A 22,519-nucleotide genomic window follows, 5' to 3' on the forward strand; every position below is an offset into this window, starting at 1 on the left:
CTTTCTTCAAATCAAACTCCCACAGAAACTCAACTAAAACATATATTCCTTGTGCTTTTTTGCAGGGGCAGCATATATGATAATGCATTTGCACATTTGCCAGTTTGCATGTTACCATGCTTTGATTTTTACTGTGCCCTGGTGTAGCAAAGTGAGGCCGTTCACACCCTTGGTATGAAATGCGACAAGCAATTTAATCTCATGGTTGATATAGACCAAGAAACACATTGTGCATGAATAAAACTGTCATTGCACAAGCAAATTCCTTGTATTGAATCACTGAAAGTAATGCTGATTATGGGTGCCTAAAGAAATAAATGGAGCTGTGCTAAGAGGTTAACATTATGCAGCCAAAAACAGTGTTTTATTTAGGAAATTCAAAAGAAAAAAAATGAAGAGTTGCATAAAATGCACAGCAATTCATCTAGTAAATCTGGTGAAAGACTTATCTAGATTTTTGTTTCACACCTTTGCATAAATAAATGACCATCACAAGAGGTGTGACTGATTCACACGTGTGCCCTGGCCTTGTTTTCACAAGTGCCTTTCCATGTGCCCATACTGACAGAAAAGCATGGGAACTTCATCCAAGACCAAAATACTGTGGTTTTCCCATTTCAATATATTGTGGTGTGAAAGAACATGAAGCAATGAAGAGCAAAATTATAATGTTTTATTTAAATTTTATTGTTACACCATCACAAACCAGGACAAACAAAACAAAAAGGTAAACTGATCTTTTCTTATTTGAACATGAAATATAAAAAGATTTTCTTTTAGATTTCTCTTGACATAAAGCTGTTAGGAGTTGTTGTAGCATTTAATCAGTGTTGATGTATAGATGTATAAGAGTATATTTGAATAGCCTTTTCTGTGGTCAAAAGTGAAAATATAGTGAAAAAGTATAATTTGTGAGCCATACCTACATATTTAGTATTCACACACTTTTAAAACAGAGACAAATAAAATCAAAATCACATAATCTACATATTTTCTCACAGGAAATGAGCATTATACATACTTCACATACAAGTCAATTTTAAAAATGTCTATTTTCATACAAACAATGTAATTTTGATGTAGCGTGATCGTCTTCTAATGAAAGGCATGACAAATAATAGTTGAAAAGATGGGAATCGTTAGAATTAAAACACAGTGGAAATGTAATTGTATAATGTGAAATAAATATATACCACAGTAGTTAACAAATACAACACAACAAAAACTAGCTGAGGACCAAAAGTTGGTGAGCGGGTGATTTTTTTCAATTTTTACATATTAAATAAAAGTAAAATGCACAGATCTCATTAAAAGATTGAACTTAAAGTCAAAGTTATTATTTGTTCCAATATAAAAAAGGGAATTTGATATCACTACTCGCCTCTAAATCATTTTGTAGCAAAGATATTGCCCCATATTTCCAAATTTTGGATTTCTTACTCAAAATACAGCCACTGTGAACAACATAAACATCTACATCTTTAAAAGTAATACTATGAAAGTACGGTAATACTACAGTACAGTGGTTCTAACATAACACTGTTTCAGCTTCACATGATTCAGCCCTTTTCCTGTCAGTGTTCATCAGTCTAAGCATGCGGTCATCCAGTGTTCAGCTGGACCAAACGCTGAGGCCTTGAGGAGTTTGGCTTTTTCATTGAAGAATGACCTCCCGAGTCTCAGGTAGCTTAAATGCCAGCAGTCCTCCGCACACTAGCGCCGAGAAGGACAGGATGATCGGGATAATCTTGGTGATGCCAATAAACTTGCCAAAGATGAAAGTGCTAATGATAGCTGCCAGTTTACATGTGCCATTCAGCACACCAAAAGCTGTGGCTCTGAGGAAACAAGAGATGGATTAAGTATGGAAGAATAAGTACATACTTTACACTCTTAAAAACAAAGGTTCCAAAAGTTTTTTTTTTTTTTGCAATCATGCCATAGAGGAACTATTTGTGTTTCTCCAAAGAACCTTTCAGGGATTAGTTCTTAAAATAACTGTTTTTCTTCATTTATTTAATCTTTTCCACGATAAAGAACCTTTTGTGAAATGCAGAGTGTATGCAATTATTGAGGTGTATGGAATAATTGAGGCCTTTACAATCAGTCTTTACAAATTTCCAGACAAAAACATTGAAAAAACCTTAAAGGGTTAGTTCACCCCAAAATTAAAATGATCACCTAATTTACTCAACCTCAAGTGTATATGACTTTCCTCTTTCAGCCAAACACAATCGGAGTAATATTGAAAATTATCCTGGCTCTTCAAAGCTTCATAATGGGAGTGAATGGTACCTTAGAATTTGAAGCCCAAAAAAGCGCATCCATCCATCATAAAAGTAATCCATACGGCTCCAGGGGGTCAATAAAAGCCTTCTGAAGCGAAGCGATGCGATTTTGTAAGAAAAAGATTCATATTTATACCTTTATAAACTATAAATCACTGGTAAAGTGATCACTGGTAAATTCCGGTAATAGCCGTGTGCGGGTCTAGTTCCGGTGGAAGAGTGACCTCTGACCCGATGCATGACTTATTGACGAACGCAGAAGCGCAGAGGATAGAGAAAAACAAAACAAAACACTGTTCACGAATTAGAAGTCTAAAACGAGAATTTTTAAAGAGAAATGTCAGAAGAGCTTGAGTTTGTTGCCCAGCCATTTTAAACCGTGAGTGGCATCTACTCTCACCGAAGTCTACATTACTCCTACATCCTACATCATGCGTCGGGTCAGAGGTCACATTTCCACTAGAACTAGACTCCCATGAACGCACGGAAGGACCTTACCAGAAGTTAGTGATTACAGTTTTTAAAGTTATAATTACCTATATTTCCTTTATTAACCCCCTGGTGCCGTATGGATTAGCCTACTTTTATGATTGATGGATGCGCTTTATTCACTCCCATTGTAAAGCTTGGAAGAGCCAGGATATTGTTTAATATAACTCCGATTATGTTTGGCTGAAAGAATATAGGCCTACACCTAGGATGGAGTAAATAATGGGATCATTTCATTTTTGGGTGAACTAACCCTTTAAGATAGAATAACATATTGAGCATAGTTTTATCTCTTACATTATTTTATATATTTCTCTTAATTTCATTTACCTCAAATACATATTGCGTCAGCTAAAACAAAGGTCTGTTGCTAAAAGTACAAATATGTTGCTTTAAATGTTGACAACAGTAGCAAAAGGATTTAAGTTATCTAAATAAATATATAAAAAAAGATTTACACTACTATTCAATTTTGAAAGAAATTAATACTTTAATTCATTAAGAATGCATTAAATTGATCAAAAGTGACAGTAAAGATATTAATAATGTTACAAAAGATTTCGGTTTTAAAGGGGTGGTATAATGCCCTTTTCACAAGATGTAAAATAATAGTCTTTGATGTCCCCAGAGTGTGTATGTGAAGTTTTAGCTCAAAATACCCCACAGATATTTTTATATAGCATGTTAAAGTTGTCACTTTTTGAGGGTGAGCAAAAAAACACCGTTTTTGTGTCTGTCCCTTTAAATGCAAATGAGCTGGTGCTCCCGACACAGTGGGCGGAGCTTCAAGAGCTCGTGTCCTTTTACCTCACACACACATGCACTGAAAATTTCAAAAACTTTTAGCCTTTTATGTTCAAACTGGAGTTAGACAATGATGGAGAGACTCAAAAAGAAGTGACAACATGTAGAATGCAACGGGACATTTCTCAATGGTTAGTTGATGAATTTATGTAGCTTATGTGTAGTTATCTTCTAGTCATTGATTAGCATATTCTGTCATGATAATCTATAAATTGCGTTCCCGAGGGCGGGGTTTATGTAAATTTCAAGGTTAGTGATGTCAGTAACCCTGGAGGAATGTTGTGTAGTCCCTTCCAGCCGTTTGTTGTAGTCCTTAAAAAACGATTTCTGTAAAAGGAAATATCTCCCTTTGCTTTAAACTTTGAGCGTTGTAACTTTGCAGATGTTGTTTATGCTCAAACAGCAACATTACACACTAACTAAAAATTAAAAAAGTGAAATCATAATCAACCACCCCTTTAAATAAGTGCCTTTGACCTTTTTATTCATCAAAGAATCCTGAAAAAACATTTCACAGATTTAACGAAAATGTTAAGCAAATGTAAAAAGGTTGAAAAGCATCTGCCTTATATTAATTCTACTTATCAGAGATGTCTTTTGGTGATGGACCTTTTTGTACCTTTTCGAGGCAGGAAAGAGCTCCACGGTGATGACCTCGATGCCATTCCAAGCTGCCGCGCTGGCTGCGAAGTACAGGCACTGGAACAGGACGACAGCCCACTGACTGAAGCACAGGAGCAGGAAGAACGTGCAGACAGCGGAGCCTAACATGGATGCCGCTGCAAACAAAGATAAACAAGAAGAATTAATTTACATACTATCAACACTTTGAAAGTTATTGATAAAGCCATTACTGTTACAGTGCTCCTATTATGCTATTTTAAAGGTCTCCGAGTCCTACAATAGATTTGCATGCATCCAAAGTCAATATCACTTCAATTTTCTCAGAATATACATTGCACATCCCCTCTATTCTCAGTGTCTGAAACGGCTCGATAAAAGATTTAGTCTCTAAACTCCTCCTTTCTGAGAGCCTACTCTGCTCTGATTGGTCAGATGGCCCAGTCTGTTGTGATTGGTCTATCGCTTACAGTGTATATTGGAAACGAAACTCCCATTACCATATCTGAATTTCAACTCCGGATCTTCTTCAGCGCTCGATACACAGTGATCCGAACAGTAAAGATGGCGTTGGTTTTACTGTATCAATTCTAGTGCGAGTCCTCCTTCTTTTGAAGTGCATGCAAAGTAGATCCGCAGCACAGAAAACAGCATTTTCTCAGCATGTCGACAACACAAACCAAACTCTTCCAGTCTCAGCTATAACTACAGTGTTTGAGGGCGGGGCAAAGTCGACATTGTTCACGGGCAGCCAATGAAGACCATAAGCTGGCATTATGCAAATTTGTTACAAACCTACTAGAGATGCGCGGTTGGCGGTTACAGCCGCGGACTCCGCGGATAAACCGCGGATTGGGCGGATGACGTGACGAAAAATAATATTTTAATTAAATTCGGGCGGGTGGCGGGCGGTTGAACCAATCAAATGAAAAATATATGTATACACAAATCAACGGATGGCGGGCGGGTGCGGTTTTGAAAATTGGTCAAAAACGTTGGTGCGGCTGGATGGCGGACGGATGATGATTTTTGTGATGCGGTTGCGGATGAAATAATAGCCCATCCGCGCATCTCTAAAACCTACGTAGATATGTTACGGAAGTGAGACTGGAATTGCTGACGACTCATTTCAGGCAGTTCAGAATCGCTTCTTTCATGTAGGAGACAATAACTTTGTGGTGCACTTTGATCTTTAAAACTTTGCAGACATTTTACATTCACAAACAGCTCTATCACACACTGCATTAAAGGTAAAATTCGAAAAAGCATAATTGGGGCACTTTAATATAAGCTATTGCATGTAACCACTCACCTATAATTTTAAGTCGTCCTATTTTATCCATTAATAGACCTGCTACGATGTTGCCAGGTATCACAGATAAACTGCCCAGGAAGCAGACTAGATAGATCACAATGTCATTTTCCTCTTGGAAATTTAGATGGCAGCCTTTTTTGGGGTGCAAAAATGTGGTATTTTCCAGCTTACAGTTAAAAAACTTGGAATCTTTCCACAGGTCTGTAAGGAACAAGACAAAAATATAGGAAAATGACCATTAATGAAAGGAAAACCCAACTAATCGTTCAAAAATCTAATAGGATGAAGGTTAGCATATGAAGTAAATATGAATTGCATACCAGTATTGTAGAAGACTGTGTTTTTAATGGTGCAGTTCTCAAAGAAGGTCTCTGTTGATCTGATGTCCTCAAAATAACAGTTCTCAAACAGGGATTCCTCAAACTTCACGTTTCTTATTTCTATGTTGATAAAACTGCATGTAAAGTAAATACAACTGACTGCTTAACCAATACACAACCGTGCAAAAGTTTGGGATCAGTATATATATATTTTTTTAATTAATGCTTTATTCAGCAAAGATGCATTCAATTAATCAAAAGTTACAGAAGATATTCATTTTAAATAAATGCTGTTCATTTGAAAATTCTATTCATCAGAGAACCCTTAAACAAATGATCATGGTTTTCAATATTTATAATAATAAAAAATGTTTCTTGAGCAGCAAATCAGAATGATTTCTGAAGGATCATGTGACACTGAAGACCGGAGTAATGATGCTGAAAATTCAGCTTTGCATCACAGGAATAAATTACATTTAAAAATAAATAAAAAAAATCACAATATTACTGTTTTTACTGTAATTTTGATCAAATAAATGCAGCCTCGGTGAGCATAAGAGTCTTTCACATGATTTCAAAATGAAAAAATCTTAATCTTTGAACAGTATGTACCTGCATTAGTCCTTTATTCTATAAAACATCATACTTTATATACAGAGACAGAGGGACAGTTAAGATGATAATCTGACATTGTACTATTATGTAAGTGAATAATGAAGTAAATGTACCTGTCATGGATATACTCTCCCTCTTTGTGGACCTGATTTTGCAGAGTGAAGTTAAAATGAAAGCGTTCCACTTTCTCACGATGGAAGGTCTTGACGTTGGTCTCGTACTCCTCAAACTGGAGGTACTTGATCTGGTCAGGAAACCACGCTCCCAGGCCATAATAGCTGTGTGGTGGAAGATTAATTAAGAGTTGAGATCATTATATACATGCTCCAGACATAATGGCGACTTAGTATACTGCCTCCTAAAATTTTCTCATTAGGCAGCATGAAATGTAATTTTCATTTGAAAGTTAATTCCACAATGCACATGTAGTCAAAAGAAAAAAAGAAATGAAAGTCCATTGTGATGGCTGAACCAAGAAAAATCTTGATTGTTGAAAATTTGGAATTTATTTTTTTAAATATACTTAAAACTCATTCTACATAGAAAATATCTCTAAATGAATAATTTATTAAATAAGTGAGTGCTATGCAATTAGGCATAAACATATAGGCACAAACGTTAACCTCAAAAATTCTTTTTTTTTTTTGTGAAATGATTTTGTGAACATTTTGTGAAAATTCTATTTATCAAGCATGACAACACAGACATTCTTAATGCTACCAAATATTTATTTCAAATAAATGCTGTTCTTTTGAACTTTTAATTCCTCAAAATAAAATCCTGAAAAAACACTTCCACACTTTAAGTAGCACAACAATTTTCAACGGTTTCTTGAGCAGCAAGTCATCATATTAGAATGATTTCTGGAGAATCATGTGACACTGAAGCCTTGAGTAATGATGCTGAAAATTCAGCTTTGCCATTAAATAAATAAACAGATAGAATTTCTAAATAAATAGAAATGTTATACTTTTATTTAAATTTGATTGATAAGCCTTGGTGAGCATAAGACGTGTATTAATATAAATTCTTAAATATTGTTTAAAATAATTAAAGAGGTCTAATGCAGATCACTCTATGTACCAGACAGCAACATAGTGTCGGCCCAGATCCGGGCCACATCTGGTACATGTGGATTCAACGCGTACCAGACGTGGGACGGATCTGGGCCGATACTATGTTGCTGTCCAGGTAGAGTGTAACCCCACCGGTTTTCGAACCGGCATCACTGGTTCAGTATGGCATCACGCTGTAGACTGTAGCCTCTAGCGCCAATCGCTAGTCCACCTCTTGAGACTAGGGGATTGAGGTTTACCCACACAGCTCTTTACCCGTTACAAGAGTCCATCACTTATGAGATTATATGACTAGGATAGGCAACATAGAGAGTATGCTGCAAGAAGCTCAATAAAGCAGCAAAATTTGAAGCTTCTCTATCAAGAGCTGCTCACCTGAAGGACATTGTAAACCACACAATGGCAATGAACAAACTATTGATTCTGAGATCAGGTGCAGCCAGTGACATCATGTTCTTCATGACCTTTTGGAGAAGAAACAAAACAATCACATTATTTGTGTTAGCAAAACAAGAATCTTAAGATCCAATCTGCAAATGAAAAATTGCAAAAATTTTATTGCATTTCTATTTTCTGAATAAAATGTAGGTGGTGCTTGCCATGCAAGGGTGGTTGCTAGGAGTTTGCTATGCAGCTGCAAATGTGTTTTGGGTGTTTTTAATGATTTTTATTGCACGTTTCAATCTTTTTATCATTTGCCAGACAAAAACTGTAATTCCACTCGCTTAGAAAGGTAACCTCACAGCTCTCCTCAACAAGCCTCACATTTAGCTATCATTCAGGTCTGAAGCTCAAATGATGCAGGACGAGAAAGAAGATGGTGGCAGATACTGATTGTACTATAAATTGTAAAAAGGATAAACCTCTGGAGTTGGATTATGTTAGCTTACCTGTTTAACCAGGGTCAGGTGTCTGACCATGAATCTCTGAAAGGCAGTTCCAGTTTCACTCTGAATCTCTATGAACTCGTCATCTTGTGTTTCAGGTATTTTAAGCTGCGAAACCTGAAAGAGAGGGATATATTTCATAGTTAAGACCATGTAAGATGAGCCATTTATCAAGTGTCGCCAATGCAGTTACTAATAAATTCAAAACTTTACTCAGTAAACTCATCACAGATGCAGATCTAGGGTTAATTCTGCTGCTTTGCTGTTATTTAGTGGTGTAGAATTTTAAAATGGACAGCTTTACTTGAAACACTCTTTCTGGCTCTCCCTTTGCCCTCCAGTTGGTGTCATGGACTTGCCGCAAGACCATCCAGGCCTCATCGTGTCTTGCAGACTGAAATTCACAAAAGAGACAATGTTATTTTAGTTTTTACTATCTTCGATGTTCATTTTAGTTTCATTTTCAGTCATTTTGTAATGTGCTTTTATCATTTTATTAATTTATATTTTTAAATATTGCCTTTAGGTTTAATTTATTTGTATATGCATTTCAGTTTTAGTTCGTTAACTAATTTTATTGCCAAGGCTACATTTCAAATTTTTTCAACTAATATTTCGATTTTATATTACTTCAACTGTATTTCAATTAACAGAAATGATTTTAATAGTTTTAGTTAATGATAATAACCCAGAAGGGAGATCATTCATTTTGTGTAGCACTGGGTGTCTGCCAACTACATTTTATACAATAAAGAAAAGTAATTTATGCCTTAAAGGTGCAGTAAGCAATTTCTGAGAAACGCTGTTGAAAGCGGATCAGACCGAGCAGCGCAACACACTTGTAGCCAATCAGCAGTAGGGGGCGTGTCCATTCATGATGGGGGAGGAGAGAGAGTGAGCATTTGCAGAAAGACTGTAGAAAGAGAGGTGGCTGAGAGACATTACAAAAGAGAAAAGGCAAGAAGAATATTACTGGAAAAGGAAGGGTTATGATCAGGCAAGAGCTTTAGGACCTTCGTTTATATTAGAAAAGCTTTCCAGCGCTGGAGGGACCGGTGCGGTAAGGCCTGAAAACGGATCCTGAGGTTATTGTTGCTCCACACGTGAGTAACACTGGTTTTGCTATGTTTCACATAACTAAGACATGCTGTTCTTGTAATGTTATCTCGAGTAACAGAAGAGTTTTGAGTGTCTTTGTTTAACTGGAGCTGGTGTGCTGTTCGTCATCTTCGCAAAAATGTATTTTGCTTCACTGCTGCTCAATAAAGAGACTTCCACTCTTGCATTGTGAGTTTGTGCATTTTAGAGGTGGAGCAATGAAGGGCGGAGGGGTGTATGTTTGGGTTGATTTCAAATATCAACAGCATTCAACGAGAATTCTCGAAAATCGCTTACTGCACCTTTAAAATGCAATATTTTTCACAATATGCCTATTTACAGTATAAAAAGAAATATCTATAAAATTCAGAATTTTGAGAAGAGAAAAACTAACTTAATAAATAAATAATGTATTTGAATGTTTTTATTTATAGATAAAGCAGCGTGCTCTACTAGTAAACTTTCATACACTATATTACCTCCAGGAGGAAACGGGGACTTTCTGGCATGAACACAAGCCCAGCGAGAGCAGCCACAGAGGGAAGGAAACAAACCAGCACAAACACCCTCCAACTGTGGAACTGGAACTCTGTCCCCATACTGAAACCCCAGCCTGCAACAAAAAAACAACCCAAACTCTCAGAAACCTGGATCTTGAAATGTGGTTTTATGTCCAACAAGTTCCAGACAACTAATATTGTTTCATAAAGTCTGCTCTTACACGTGTAGTAATTGCCATTATTAGAAACATTGTAAGGATTTACGATGGATTACCATAATGTGGGATGATTCCCCATGCGGTGAAGGAAGCGTACAGTCCTCCGAGCATCCAGAACAAACACAGCCAGCTGAGATGTTCTCCTCTCTTATCTATCTGCAGGAACTCAGCAAAGTACGTGTACACAACAGGGATTGATCCTCCGATCCTGCAGGAGATCATCAGAAACTGTTTCTTGAGATCATTTATTGGACAGATAAAATACAATTCTACCATAAAGCCAGTAAGTGATTCCATCAGTTAATTAAGCTGCAATATACAACCATTAGACTCTGGTAAATGTGTCTATGTAAAAAATGTGACATATGAAATCATACAAGAACTATATGATACACTACCGTTCAAAAGTTAGGTCAGTTTGATTCTTTTTTATAGAAATTAATACTTTTTTTTGGCAAGGATGCATTTAATTGATCAAAAGTAAATGGCAGTAAATATATTTATGATGTTACAAAAGATTTATATTTCAAATAAGTTCTTTTGAACTTTCTATTCATCAAATAATCATGAAAAGATGTATCATGGTTTGCACAAACATTAGGCAGCACAACTGTTTTCAATATTGATATTAATAAGAAATGTTTGTGTAGCAAATAAGAATGATTTCTGAAGGATCATGTGAAACTGAAGACTGGAGTAATGATGCTGAAAATTCAGCTTTAAATTGTAATAATATTTCCCAATATTACAGTTTTTACTGTATTTTTGATTCATTTAATGCAGTCCTGGTGAACACAAGAGACATCTTTCAAAAACATAAAACAATCTTTGAGCGATAGTGTAGATGTATAAATAAATTCCTGCTGCTTTCTGTGAGTCTCACCCAATTCCCGAGCAGAGCCTGAAGAAGATAAAGAAGCCGTAGCTCTGAGCGAAACAAGACAGGAAGGAGAAGATGCAGTTGATGGCCAGTGCGTAGAGTAAACACTGTCGTCTGCCCAGTTTATCAGCCAGACCCCCCCACACGACAGCGCCGATCATCATGCCCACGTACACTATTAAACCTGAACACAGAGACAAAACACAGAGCCAGACAGTTAGATGCTGAGGAAGAATAACACAACATATAATAGTAAAACTATCTGCTACTTCTGCAACATTTAAAAAACAAATATTGCAGGAAACAGTTTCCAGCATTTCCAGCAAAAAGGTCATTTACAAACATTATATTGTTGATTCAAATCATTAGCAAGTTCATGCTTTATAAAGACTCATTCACTTTCATTATACTGAAAAAGTCTCCTTTAAGTCTACAGGATATTCTTCAGTGTGTGTGTGTGTGTGTGTCCCGCAGATTAAAGAAGGTCATATGGGTTTGGAACGATATGAGGATGAATAAATGATTTTAATTCTGACAGAATTTTAATTGTGGGTGAAATATCCTTTTAAAGTCACCTTGAAATCAAAATTGACTATTCTTTTTTTATGGAATGTTGCAGTATTTATTATAAACGATTTAGTTTTATCATTATTTTATTTTATTTTATTCATGTGCCCTCGTAATCTTTAATCAAAATAACTTTCCCTCCCTCTTGCAGCGTCATCTCTTCTCTTCTCTGATGATGTGTTTACTGGCGTGAGGGCGGGACAACCTGTCACTCACATGAGATCCACCAATAGCAAACCACAACCATCCAATCAAATCCCTATGGACAAAGTCAAGTCTTGCCCTACATTTTTTCTTGTTCAAGAAGCGGTTTCTCTCGGATATACGTCACAATGGGTTGGGGAACAAAGAAATATCGCAACTTCAGTTTCATGTCGACTTTAAGGTACAGTATAGCTATTTATTATTTTGGATAAATTAATTGTGATCTTTATCACAATCAAGTGGACATTTTTAACAGAAGCATCAGAATATCAAACAACATCCCATCTATGTCTCTCTCTTGCCTTCATAGATGCTCTGCCACACACACACACACACACACACACACACACACACACACACACACACACACACACACACACACAGCTAATTAGACTGGGATAAGTGATTATCAGGCACGTGGCAGGGATTGTGAACCTCGACGTGGATTACGCACCACTCTAGACAGCGGCAACTTTCATCCCTCACTAAAACTTTTCCTGCTTCTCCCTCACTATTGCACGCAATCTAAGAACAGGGCTATTTAAAAATAGCATTAAATCTCTCACGTTCAAGTTTCTTATGCTTAAGGCTGCATGTATTTATTCAAAAATACAGTAAAAACAGTAATATTTTTAAATAGTATCACAATTTAGAAGAAATGTTTTCTATTTGAATAGATTTTAAAATGTAATTTATTCCTGTGATGTAAAGCTGGATTTTCAGCATCATTACTCCAGTCTTCAGTGTCACATGATCCTTCAGAAATCATTCTAATATGCTGATTAAGAAGCTATCTTATTATCAATGTTGAAAACATATGCATTTTAAGGACTATTTGATGATTGGATAATTTAACAAGAACAGCATTTATTTGAACATTATTAATGTCTTTACTGTCACTTTTAATTAATTTAATGTATCCTAGCTGAATAAAAGTATTAATTTATATATATATATATATCATATTACTGACCCCAAACTTTTAAAATGGAATAGTAACACGTGTAATAGTAATAATAATACTCCTTGCAAAACATAATAATAATTATAGCAACAATAATGATATATTTCTTTAATAAAAAATAACAGGAAAATGAATAATAATAGCTTAATAATAATAAAAAGATGACTGAAATTGAATAAGAAATTAGATGGAAAAAATAGGATTCCATTTGTGGAATAACATTTTACTTTTTAAATGATGCATGTATCAAGATAAAAGGGTTTAGGATGTTGATTTGACAAATATAACAAATATTGACTACACCACAGTGTAGATCTTTCTTCTTCAAAAGCATGTAAAGATCATTTATTTTTGCTATTATTTCCCAGCCCAAATATAAATACAGGTAACTTCATATTTAGTTTTTAGTTCTGAAAACTTAGTGTTGAACCACATTAAAAATAGTCTAACTCTTTGACAGGGCTTTCTTATAAACAAAGCAAATTGATTTTTGTCTGATCAGAAATGAAGCTGATTCTGATCCCCACTCCTTCACTCACCCAGCATGCCCTTGTCAGCATTCGACAGGCACATGTCCTTCTCAGCACTGGGCAGGGCGAAACTCACAACGAAGCACTCCACACCATCAGCCATCAGGGCCAGACCCAGCACCGTGAAGAGGGTCCACTGGAAGCGTCCGTGCCCGCAGTCTTCCATGATGCTCTCGTATTGCTCTGGCAACGTTTCCTCTTCGACCTCAGCTGCCATCCTGGCCTTCGCACGGGCCTCCCTCCGTGCGGCTCTCCGTGCCTCCTTGATCTCGTCCGGGTGAGGGACGCCTTGGTATTCTCCCTCATACATCTGCTCATCTTCATCATGCCCCTCGGTGGCATCACTAGCAGCATCATCCTCCTCCCGAGGAGGGAAGTCTGTCTGATAAGGGTAAGTGTACTCTCCTCCTTCTCCATATGTGGGATACGTTTCTCCCGGCTGGTTTATGTTGTTTTGGTAAGGGTCATCCATTTTGGCTTGAATTTCTTATATATATATATATATATATATATATATTCTAGGAGACAAAAATAGCTAAATTAACATATTCCTCAGAAATCTCTTGGAGTCTCTGGTGACAGTTCCAAATCCAAAAAGGTCTTAAATAAAATCAATTGCACCTCAGGTAAGTTAAGGCCTCAATATTTATGATAGCAATGAGTTATTTCCCTTTGATTGGTTCTACACAAGGCCACATGCTGCACCTGAAATAAAAAGAACATTAGTTAGAAAAAGTTATTGTTTTTAATCAACCTTATTCATGGTTTCATTTTACATGAATAAAAACGAGGCTGAGAGGTAAATGCAATTTCATTGAATTGGTTTTTCTTTTTTAAAATCTTACAAAAGGTGTTTACACACACTAATGACTGTACTTTTTTTTTTTTGCGTGTGGGTTTGATTCACTAAAAATAAGCGACTCCGAAATGGCATACTTCCATACAATATAGTAGGCGAAAAACAGTATGTGACAAAAGAAGTATGTCTGAATTCACAGTCCTCATAAAAGTGTAGGCAAAAAGTACCCGGATGACCTACTACTTCAGGTGAGATTATAAAGTGTGCATACGATGGACACTTTACTATCCAATGAGGTCACGGGAGAGGATTTGTAAAAGGGCAGTGAAGTGACATAACTGACACTGGTAGGCCACATGATAATGACAACATGGCGAATGTAGTAGCCTACGTCCAAATTGCATTCAGACTACACACACTTACTATAGGCTGCAGAACGTACCTTTTTAGTGGTCGTAAAGTAATTACTTATTCAAAATAAGTACCTTTTTCGGATGCAGCCACAGTCATTCATTTGGGAATTGCACTACCCCACTGGTGGAGCTGTATACCGTATTTTTGATTTACTAAAAGAACCGACTCAGTCATTCGTTTGAAAGATGCACTGCACTGGTTGCGCTGTTTGGTTGAGAATCGCACACTGGTCGCTCTGTAGCCTATGTTTAATTCACTGAAAAGAATCGACCCATTAGTCATTTGTTTGAGAATCATAATACACTTGTCGCCTGTATGTTGATTTTCTAAAAATAACCGACTTTAGTCATTTGTTTTGAAATCAGACTACGCTTTTCACGCTGTATGATTCACTGAAAAGAATCAGCTCATTTGAGTCATTCATTCTGTAATTGGACTTCACTATTCACATTGTTAGTTTTGTGCTGCTGATTCAGAAGTGAAGTATGGGGCCGTTCTAACAGAATTGTTTTTCAATGTAAACGCGCTAGACGGGCGTCTTTAACCATTGCGCTCGCGTCTTGGGTCTGTTGTAGCGTCTTGCACACGACACGGCATTCTAAAAACGTGTCGTTCAAGGTAAAATAAATTCTAACTTTGAAAAAAAAACACGTCTCTAGACCTTGCATTTTTCGACAAAAACGCATTCTGTGTGAACCGTCCCTAAAAGCATTTTTCGCCCAAGGTACTTTAAAAAAGGTGACTGGTTCTAAATAAGTAAGATATCTATCGGTTCTCAGTTCACAAACCACTGAACAAACTGCACGTCGATCCCTTACACCCTCAAAAATAAATATGACGTCTACCCCCGACTAAGCTCAATATACAGTAGTTAGGCTATCGTATTTTCAATGAAGCATTAAAATAAATGCAATATGATCACATAATATAGAGGAGTAAAATAAATGTAATAAACATAAAGAATAAGTCATACAAAAATTGTGTTTTATTAAAAGTTTATCAGAAACAGTGAATTGCTTACTGTTCAAAATGAAAACAAGAAATTGGCCACTTTGTGGTTGTCAAACATTGACTTGAGTGTCCAAATACTTTTTGGTGCCACATTAGCAAACATATATTGATGTGTATGCACTGTCAATAACTTTTTTTTGTTAAGAGGAGCTATACAGTAAATGAGATGTTTACAAACAACTATAACTTCCTCTTGTCTCCTGCTGCCATTAGAGTGTGTAATACAAGATGATAATACTGGTCAAGACTAGACCTCATTATAAGCCCCTACTTATCCAGCCCAAGGCATTTGATCTGACCACGCCAGACGCAAGACATCCTGCTCACTGCATGCAAATTTAAGTATTTTATATAGAACAGTAATGTATTTGAGCATGTTATATACTGATATTATAAATATGAAAATAAGGCAGCTTTAAAGGGATACTTCACCGATTAGCATTAAGCTTTGTATCAGTAGAAACCCGGTAGTATTTTCGAAACACCGTGCTTCCCTCCCTCATGTCCCCCTGACACGAGAGATTTCTGTATTGTGTGTCTGGAAAAAACCTCCAATGACCTAAAAATCGTCATTTTGCGTCATCGGAGGCTTTTATGGCCAGAGGCTAGAGACTACAACCAGTATAGGAGCTAGTTCCGCATGTTTTCAACCCACCCATAGGGGGATCTCATGATAAAACGGCATCTTTTCAGTTTCGAGTCAACTAGTAGCCTAGTTGTATCATTCCTTACAATACTGCCCTTTGTAACCGGTAGGCGTGGCTTGGGAGTGGCTTCGTAGGGCAGGGAAGCAATTGCATTCTGGGAGTTGTTGTCTTTCATCCACTTTGAGCCAAAAATAAATTTTCTGGCTTTTCTCAGTCTAGAAGGCACCAACATTCACATTTCTACTACATAAATGACCTAATTTAAATATAAATTCATCTTTCCAGTGGTGAAATATCCCTTTAATGACCATGCACACATGTTCCTGTGTGTGTGTCTGTTTAGCAATGGACCAAAATGTGACTGTGCAAAATGTGTATAATACTATAAAGACGGAATGCTTTTCTTGTGCCCGGACATGTGCCATATTTTTTCCTGCTTTCCAAGTGAGAGCTATGATTTAATCCAGCTTAAAACCAGACGAATTTTATTCATTCCCAGAAGGCCAGATTAAATTTGGAGGGTGATGAACACCCTCTTCTTGATGAAATAATCAAATGCTAGGAGTATAATAAACAAGAGCAATCAATAATAAAGAACAATAACGAGCAAATCAGTTAATTGTACAAAGAAAATGAAAAAATTTAACAAATTAAAATGTTTGCAAAGAAAATGTATGCTTTTATTAATACAGAAAATACAACCCGTGCATCCCTTAACACTGACAATGGTCCCTTGCGAAAACATTAAAAGCAGTTGAAAAGAGATTACTGAGTGAATCCATTTACATTCACTGAGTATCCTGTCTCGGCCTAGTCATCGTGATCTGACGGTCCCAGATGGGCATTACGTAACTTCAGACATGTACTGTGACCAAATAAGCTAAAACAAATGTTCTAGCAAATGCATTAAGTCTGCAGGGACTGTTAGGGGAACAGATCATGATATTCATCCTTTTACATGCATGTTCTATTGTTTTAATGTGCATATAAAACTTATATATATACACATGTCCTGGTGCATTATTGAAATGATTATGAACAGATGACATGAAAGTAAGCAGTGACAACAGTTTCCTACACTCTGACATGCTATTCTGCATCTAAAACTACTAATAATAATACAAAAACTTCACATTTCATTTAAAGTATGAACCAACACTACAGTTGTAGATTATGATCTGACGTCCGAAAGCTAAACTGAAAGGTGTTTATAGAGAATCTTCACACTTAAATTCATTGGTGACATCCTCTGCTTCAGGCGATATATCTATATATGGTTGAATGTGCACATGGTGTGGGCGGGTCTTTAGTGATGTCACTGGGAGGAGACGCCAGCTAATGGAGGGCAAGTCTGAAGGGCATGCATGTCACCTGTAAAACTACAGAGAAGCCTCTGGACAATGACAATTATGCACCTTTATTTCTGTATCAACATACTTTCTACATAATAATTTGGATATGTTTGGACATTTTAATTATTTGGGGTCATTATTTGCCATTGATGTTTATTAAAAAAATTTTTTTAAACAACAGGTGAATAATATTTAAGCTTGTTTACTTATTTTTCCTTATTGTCTAGATACATGTATGCTTACTAAAAATCACTCTAAAGCCTTACATTTGGATCATATTTCTTTTGTTCTTTTTAGAAGAAAATTACAAAATGTTATAATATATAATGGTATAGCAGACTTCAGTTTCTAGTTATTAGTTATTTTCTTTTAGAGCTGTTGTCATTTTATGATTATAACCTCATTGGTGGACACATAGGACCCAAAATGTCAATGGCTAAAAGTCAATAAACAATCTGTTGTACATAACGAAAGGCGACATGTCATGATGTAGGGTGGAACTTTTTCATCAGCTTTATAGATCTGCAAAATACTAGTACTTTCAAAGTGTAAATCCAATCTCTGTTTATAGTTATCATTTCACAATTGTGATCGAAACGGGCAAAGTCAAATATTGTGATCTGTCATTTTTTTGTAGGACTACAGACATTTAAAGTTGAATGCAAAGCATTCACTGAATGCAATCCTCTTTCAGGTATAATTTAAAAGCAGTTTTAAAATACCTTAACGTTTAAATGAAATGAAATAAAATTGACTTACCAGAATTACTTTTCCTTTATGTATTATGGCGTTCGATATAAATTGCTAAAAAATCCAAAGGAAAATCCTGGCAGAGTTTCAGAAGGCAAGCCCTACATGTCACCTTAACAGGAGTCTGATGGGCAGACCAGGGGATTATGGGTCGACCTCATGATCAGCGCCTCCGGCTCATCCAGATGGAATCTCCCTACGCTTGATGCTGCCAGACCAAATGGTAGAGTCCACATCCAGTTTAATGAACACATGCTGCAACAATAGACAAAACCAGAGGGGAATACTGTTACAATACATAATGATTATAGACATGCTTATACCACTGATGCTAAAATAATCACTGAGAAGTTATTATTGAATGAGAAAAGATGACCCCCTTCAATTAGTTTTTACTTAGATAAAGTACAATTTATTCCAATTAAATTGCCAAATTTTAGCCTTCACGGCCTGAAATGTTTGCTTTCCCCAAAGTGCAATATCTTTCAAAACTCTTTTTGTAAAGTCTGCATTAAACAGACGTTGCGATAGTCTTTTCTTCCCCATTGTGACGTATATCCAAGTGAAAAAATGGGGGCGGGACATGATTTTGTCCATCAGGAATTGATTGGATGGTTGTGATTTGCTATTGGTCGATCTCATGTAAGTGATGGGTCCCGCCCTCACGCCAGTAAATATCATGTTGCAAGTGGGAGCGGGTGCAAATTTAAAAATAATAATAATGATGTGCACAGATTTATAATAAATACTGCAATATTCCATAAAAAATAAGAATAGTCAATATGTTCTTTCAGGGCACACAGAAGGATGCTGACATTTCCTTCTCAAACTGACCTCAACGACACATTACGGCTTAACTAGCTGAAGTAAAATGCTCGTTTCCGGCTACGCACGGAGTTAGTTTGTACGGCCTGCTATGGGACGGTATTATAGTGGGTAGATGTCTTGCACACAGTAAAGCTGCCTAATCCCACAGCCAGTAATTCTGCTGCAAAGAGGATTAGCTCCACCCCAACAGAACCATTGGCTATTTTTAGATCACATATATTCCCTGTGTTTTCTCCCCTCGTTCCGCCTCTTTACTTTCCCCTCCCACTAATTCATCTAAACTTCCCTAGTGGGCAAAAACCAGCTTCACCTCCATAAATCCTCGGTTTAACACGACTACCTTGTCAGGTGGCAGACCACTTTAAAACAAAAATTGGAGCCCACATTTAATGTCCTGTCTTAACCAATCAATACAGTTTTACTAAAATGCTGTTTTGTTTTTATGTCATTGAATATAAGGCTGCCATTTTGGGGCAAAGAAACTGCATTAGCCAACTGTTCGCTAGCTACATTAGACCAAATACTTATGTAGGCCTATACCGTTACATAACTTTGTAAATTAACTTATAAATCACAGGTATTTGATTAAAATCTTGGAAAACAGTATACAATGAATTTAAATAATCTTCTTGGATTGTGTGCCCAAATTTCATAGAAATTTCTGTCATTTTGTCATTAACAATAACCACAACAACAAAAAACATACATATATATATATATATATATATATATATATATATATATAATAGGGGTCAACTCAACTGTATCTAAATTATGTCAGGAATTAGGAAACATATCTTCCACTGAATGACAGAGCATTAGACCCTTTGTGTTGGTGTCAGATAAACTCAGTCAGTCTTGTCCTGTCGATCTTGTTTTCCAAAGGCCAGAAGTACGCTATGCTAGCGTAATCCTACATTATTAAGGGAATGGAGGTGGGAAGGAAAGACGGTCACGGTAAAGCACAGACAACCAAACTGACCCTCTCAAAACCTTCAAAGCTGATTGGAGCGTGACTGCAGTTCCAGTCACCTGACTGACAGACACGAAAGCCTCTCAATACGTAGTCCTAATAAGTAGCCTACCTGATAAACCCAAGTATTCGATTTCTTAAGATAATGCTTGCATAATTATAAACATTCGCAGTTATGATGCACTGAAATGCCACTGATAGGTAAATTCTTAAAGCTTTGTGAAATTGACTTGATCCTCAAATCTACTCTATAGTGAAAGATAAAGTCGCCATCTAGTGTTTGTTTGAGGAAGAACAATAGCAACTAAGGAATGAAATATTATCTTACTATTTATTGAACATTATGCATTATACAACCTACTATACAGCCAGAAAAAAAAAAAAAAAGCATCACAATTTCCACAAAAATATTAAACTACACATCTCAAAATTTTTCAAAATTAATATATCGGCTATAATAATAATTTTAAATATATATATATCCTTGAGCCCCAAATCAGCATATTAGAATGATTTCTAACGGATCATGTGACACTGAAGACTGGAGTAATGATGCTGAAAATTCAGGAACAAAATGCATTATAAAAGATATTCAAATGCTTTATTGCTGCTCATGCATTAATTTAGTATTTAATACTAAATAGAGTTAAATCTGTCAAATATTAATATTATATTAATATAAGTTCAGTATCCTTACAGCACTGTGAATTATATCAGTAATGAGTAAATGGGACATATTCTGAAAATGACTTTCGAGAATTTACAGTAGATTAAATCTGTTTAGTTGTTTAATTGTATGAAGCCTAGATATGCCCGGTTTCACAGACCAGGCTTAAACCTAGTGCCAGACTAAAATGCATGTTTCAGCTGTCTGAACTGAAAGCAACTTGTTAAAATATGATTTTATCATTTATTATCATGTCTCAAGATGCACACCAATGTTTTTCTTCTTCTAATTCACGTTTATAAAAGCTAAAAATCCATGAACTAAGGTCTACTCCTCCTGTCTGTGAAACCAGGCCTTTATCTATAACCAATAATTTATTTTCAAATCTTCAGAAGAGGAAAACACAACAATTTCCTTGACCACCATAAAACTTCCCCAACTAAGCATGAATCAACTTTGACATAGCTGACAGCCCACCCTGTCAGCGCAAGCCCTTCAACGTACAAAACAGCTTTTGTGACGGAACAAAACTGGCAATGTACTTCATTGTGTCAGGCTTGTTTCCCATCTCTCTTCATTGGTGTCTAACTGGGAACGACGGATTGCAGACGGCAAATTGAAATTCACTTCACGTTTTCCCCTACTCTGGCTGCTATCGCGAATGCGTTGAAGTGCAACTCAGCGTGACACAGAGAGAAGAGTCTTTTCTCTCGCTATTTCCTTATTTATCTAACAGCAGAACTCTGCTGGGGGGAGAGAATGGCGGCCCGGGGCTTTCTGAATACACTGAGACAGTTCACTGGGGATCATGAACCTCATTATTCAGAGACCCTTGAACTTCCATTCACAACACACACAAGCAGCGCCTCACAATAAATATGCAAATGATGTGTTTTGGAAATATTATTTGTTTTCAAAGGGTTAATAGTGTCATATGTATCACACTAAACTTTTTCACCTGGACTGGCTTGTTAGACTGTCATTGTTCCAGTGCTGGATGGATATTTTGGATGCTTTGACCAACTTTTTGATGCTAAAGACCCCCCAAATACAACCCTGTTAATAAATACAAAGGCAGCTTTAGATTTTATTGTGTATAAATCCATGCAGCATGAGGAAAATATTAAATTATAAAATAAAGTTGTTTCCAAAATTCAATATTTGGCTTTTACATTGTCATTTACTAAAACAAATGGTTAAAATATTATTTGGATTTATTTTAAACTTTTAATTAAGGTGACAATGTAATACTTATGTTATGAAAAATATGTTAAAAATAACAAATTATGAGAATAATAAAAAATAATAGCATTAATGTCTTTATAAAGGACAATGGAATAAATCTAGTGAATGTGAATGTAAAAACCCCAAAATTAATATTAAATTAAATGAAAAAATTTTTTTTTTGCCTATCTTAAGTGCACGCATTAATTATGGTAGCCCTAAAATGCATTTAAAAAATAATAATACAATTAATTAATAAAAAAAAAAACTCAAATTTCATTCAAAATAGTTTAATGGGTAACATTATTAACGTTAACAGAATGCTTAAATAAGTAGAAGCATATTCGTTATAACACTATTTGTTTTGTCAACATGATCGACTGTTTCCCTCTTATAGCTTAAAGGGATAGTTCATCCACAATTTTTTATTCTGTCATAATTTACTCACCCTCAAGTTGTTCCAAACTTGTATGAGTTT

The 22,519-nt window shown here is 36.1% G+C and overlaps 1 protein-coding gene across 1 annotated transcript; it reads right to left on the reverse strand.

The window, feature by feature from the left end:
• Positions 1-663: 663 nt before the first annotated feature.
• Positions 664-21,972, reverse strand: sv2ba (synaptic vesicle glycoprotein 2Ba). The gene is made up of 15 exons (XM_084406054.1): positions 21,776-21,972; positions 18,359-18,604; positions 13,998-14,081; positions 13,386-13,894; positions 11,115-11,295; positions 10,288-10,439; positions 9,993-10,126; positions 8,720-8,809; positions 8,419-8,532; positions 7,904-7,992; positions 6,566-6,730; positions 5,838-5,971; positions 5,515-5,718; positions 4,201-4,360; positions 664-1,838 (listed from the first exon to the last, which is right to left on the reverse strand). Exons 4-15 carry the CDS (start codon positions 13,846-13,848, stop codon positions 1,655-1,657), a joined length of 2,070 nt encoding a protein of 689 aa, XP_084262180.1. The 5' UTR covers positions 13,849-13,894; positions 13,998-14,081; positions 18,359-18,604; positions 21,776-21,972; the 3' UTR covers positions 664-1,654.
• Between the last annotated feature and the right edge of the window lie 547 nt (positions 21,973-22,519).

The sequence above is a fragment of the Rutilus rutilus genome (genome assembly GCF_951802725.1).
Source record: "Rutilus rutilus genome assembly, chromosome: 3".
In the NCBI taxonomy this organism is placed as follows: Eukaryota; Metazoa; Chordata; class Actinopteri; order Cypriniformes; family Leuciscidae; genus Rutilus; species Rutilus rutilus.

Excerpts from the sequence above, each read along its gene's own strand:
- sv2ba (XM_084406054.1), bottom strand. The coding sequence starts at position 13,848 with ATGGATGACCCTTACCAAAACAACATAAACCAGCCGGGAGAAACGTAT. Across the intron at positions 6,731-7,903 it reads TGGTTTACAATGTCCTTCAG|CTATTATGGCCTGGGAGCGT; the intron begins GTGAGCAGCTCT and ends TCCACCACACAG. Across the intron at positions 5,719-5,837 it reads CACAGTCTTCTACAATACTG|ACCTGTGGAAAGATTCCAAG; the intron begins GTATGCAATTCA and ends TGTTCCTTACAG.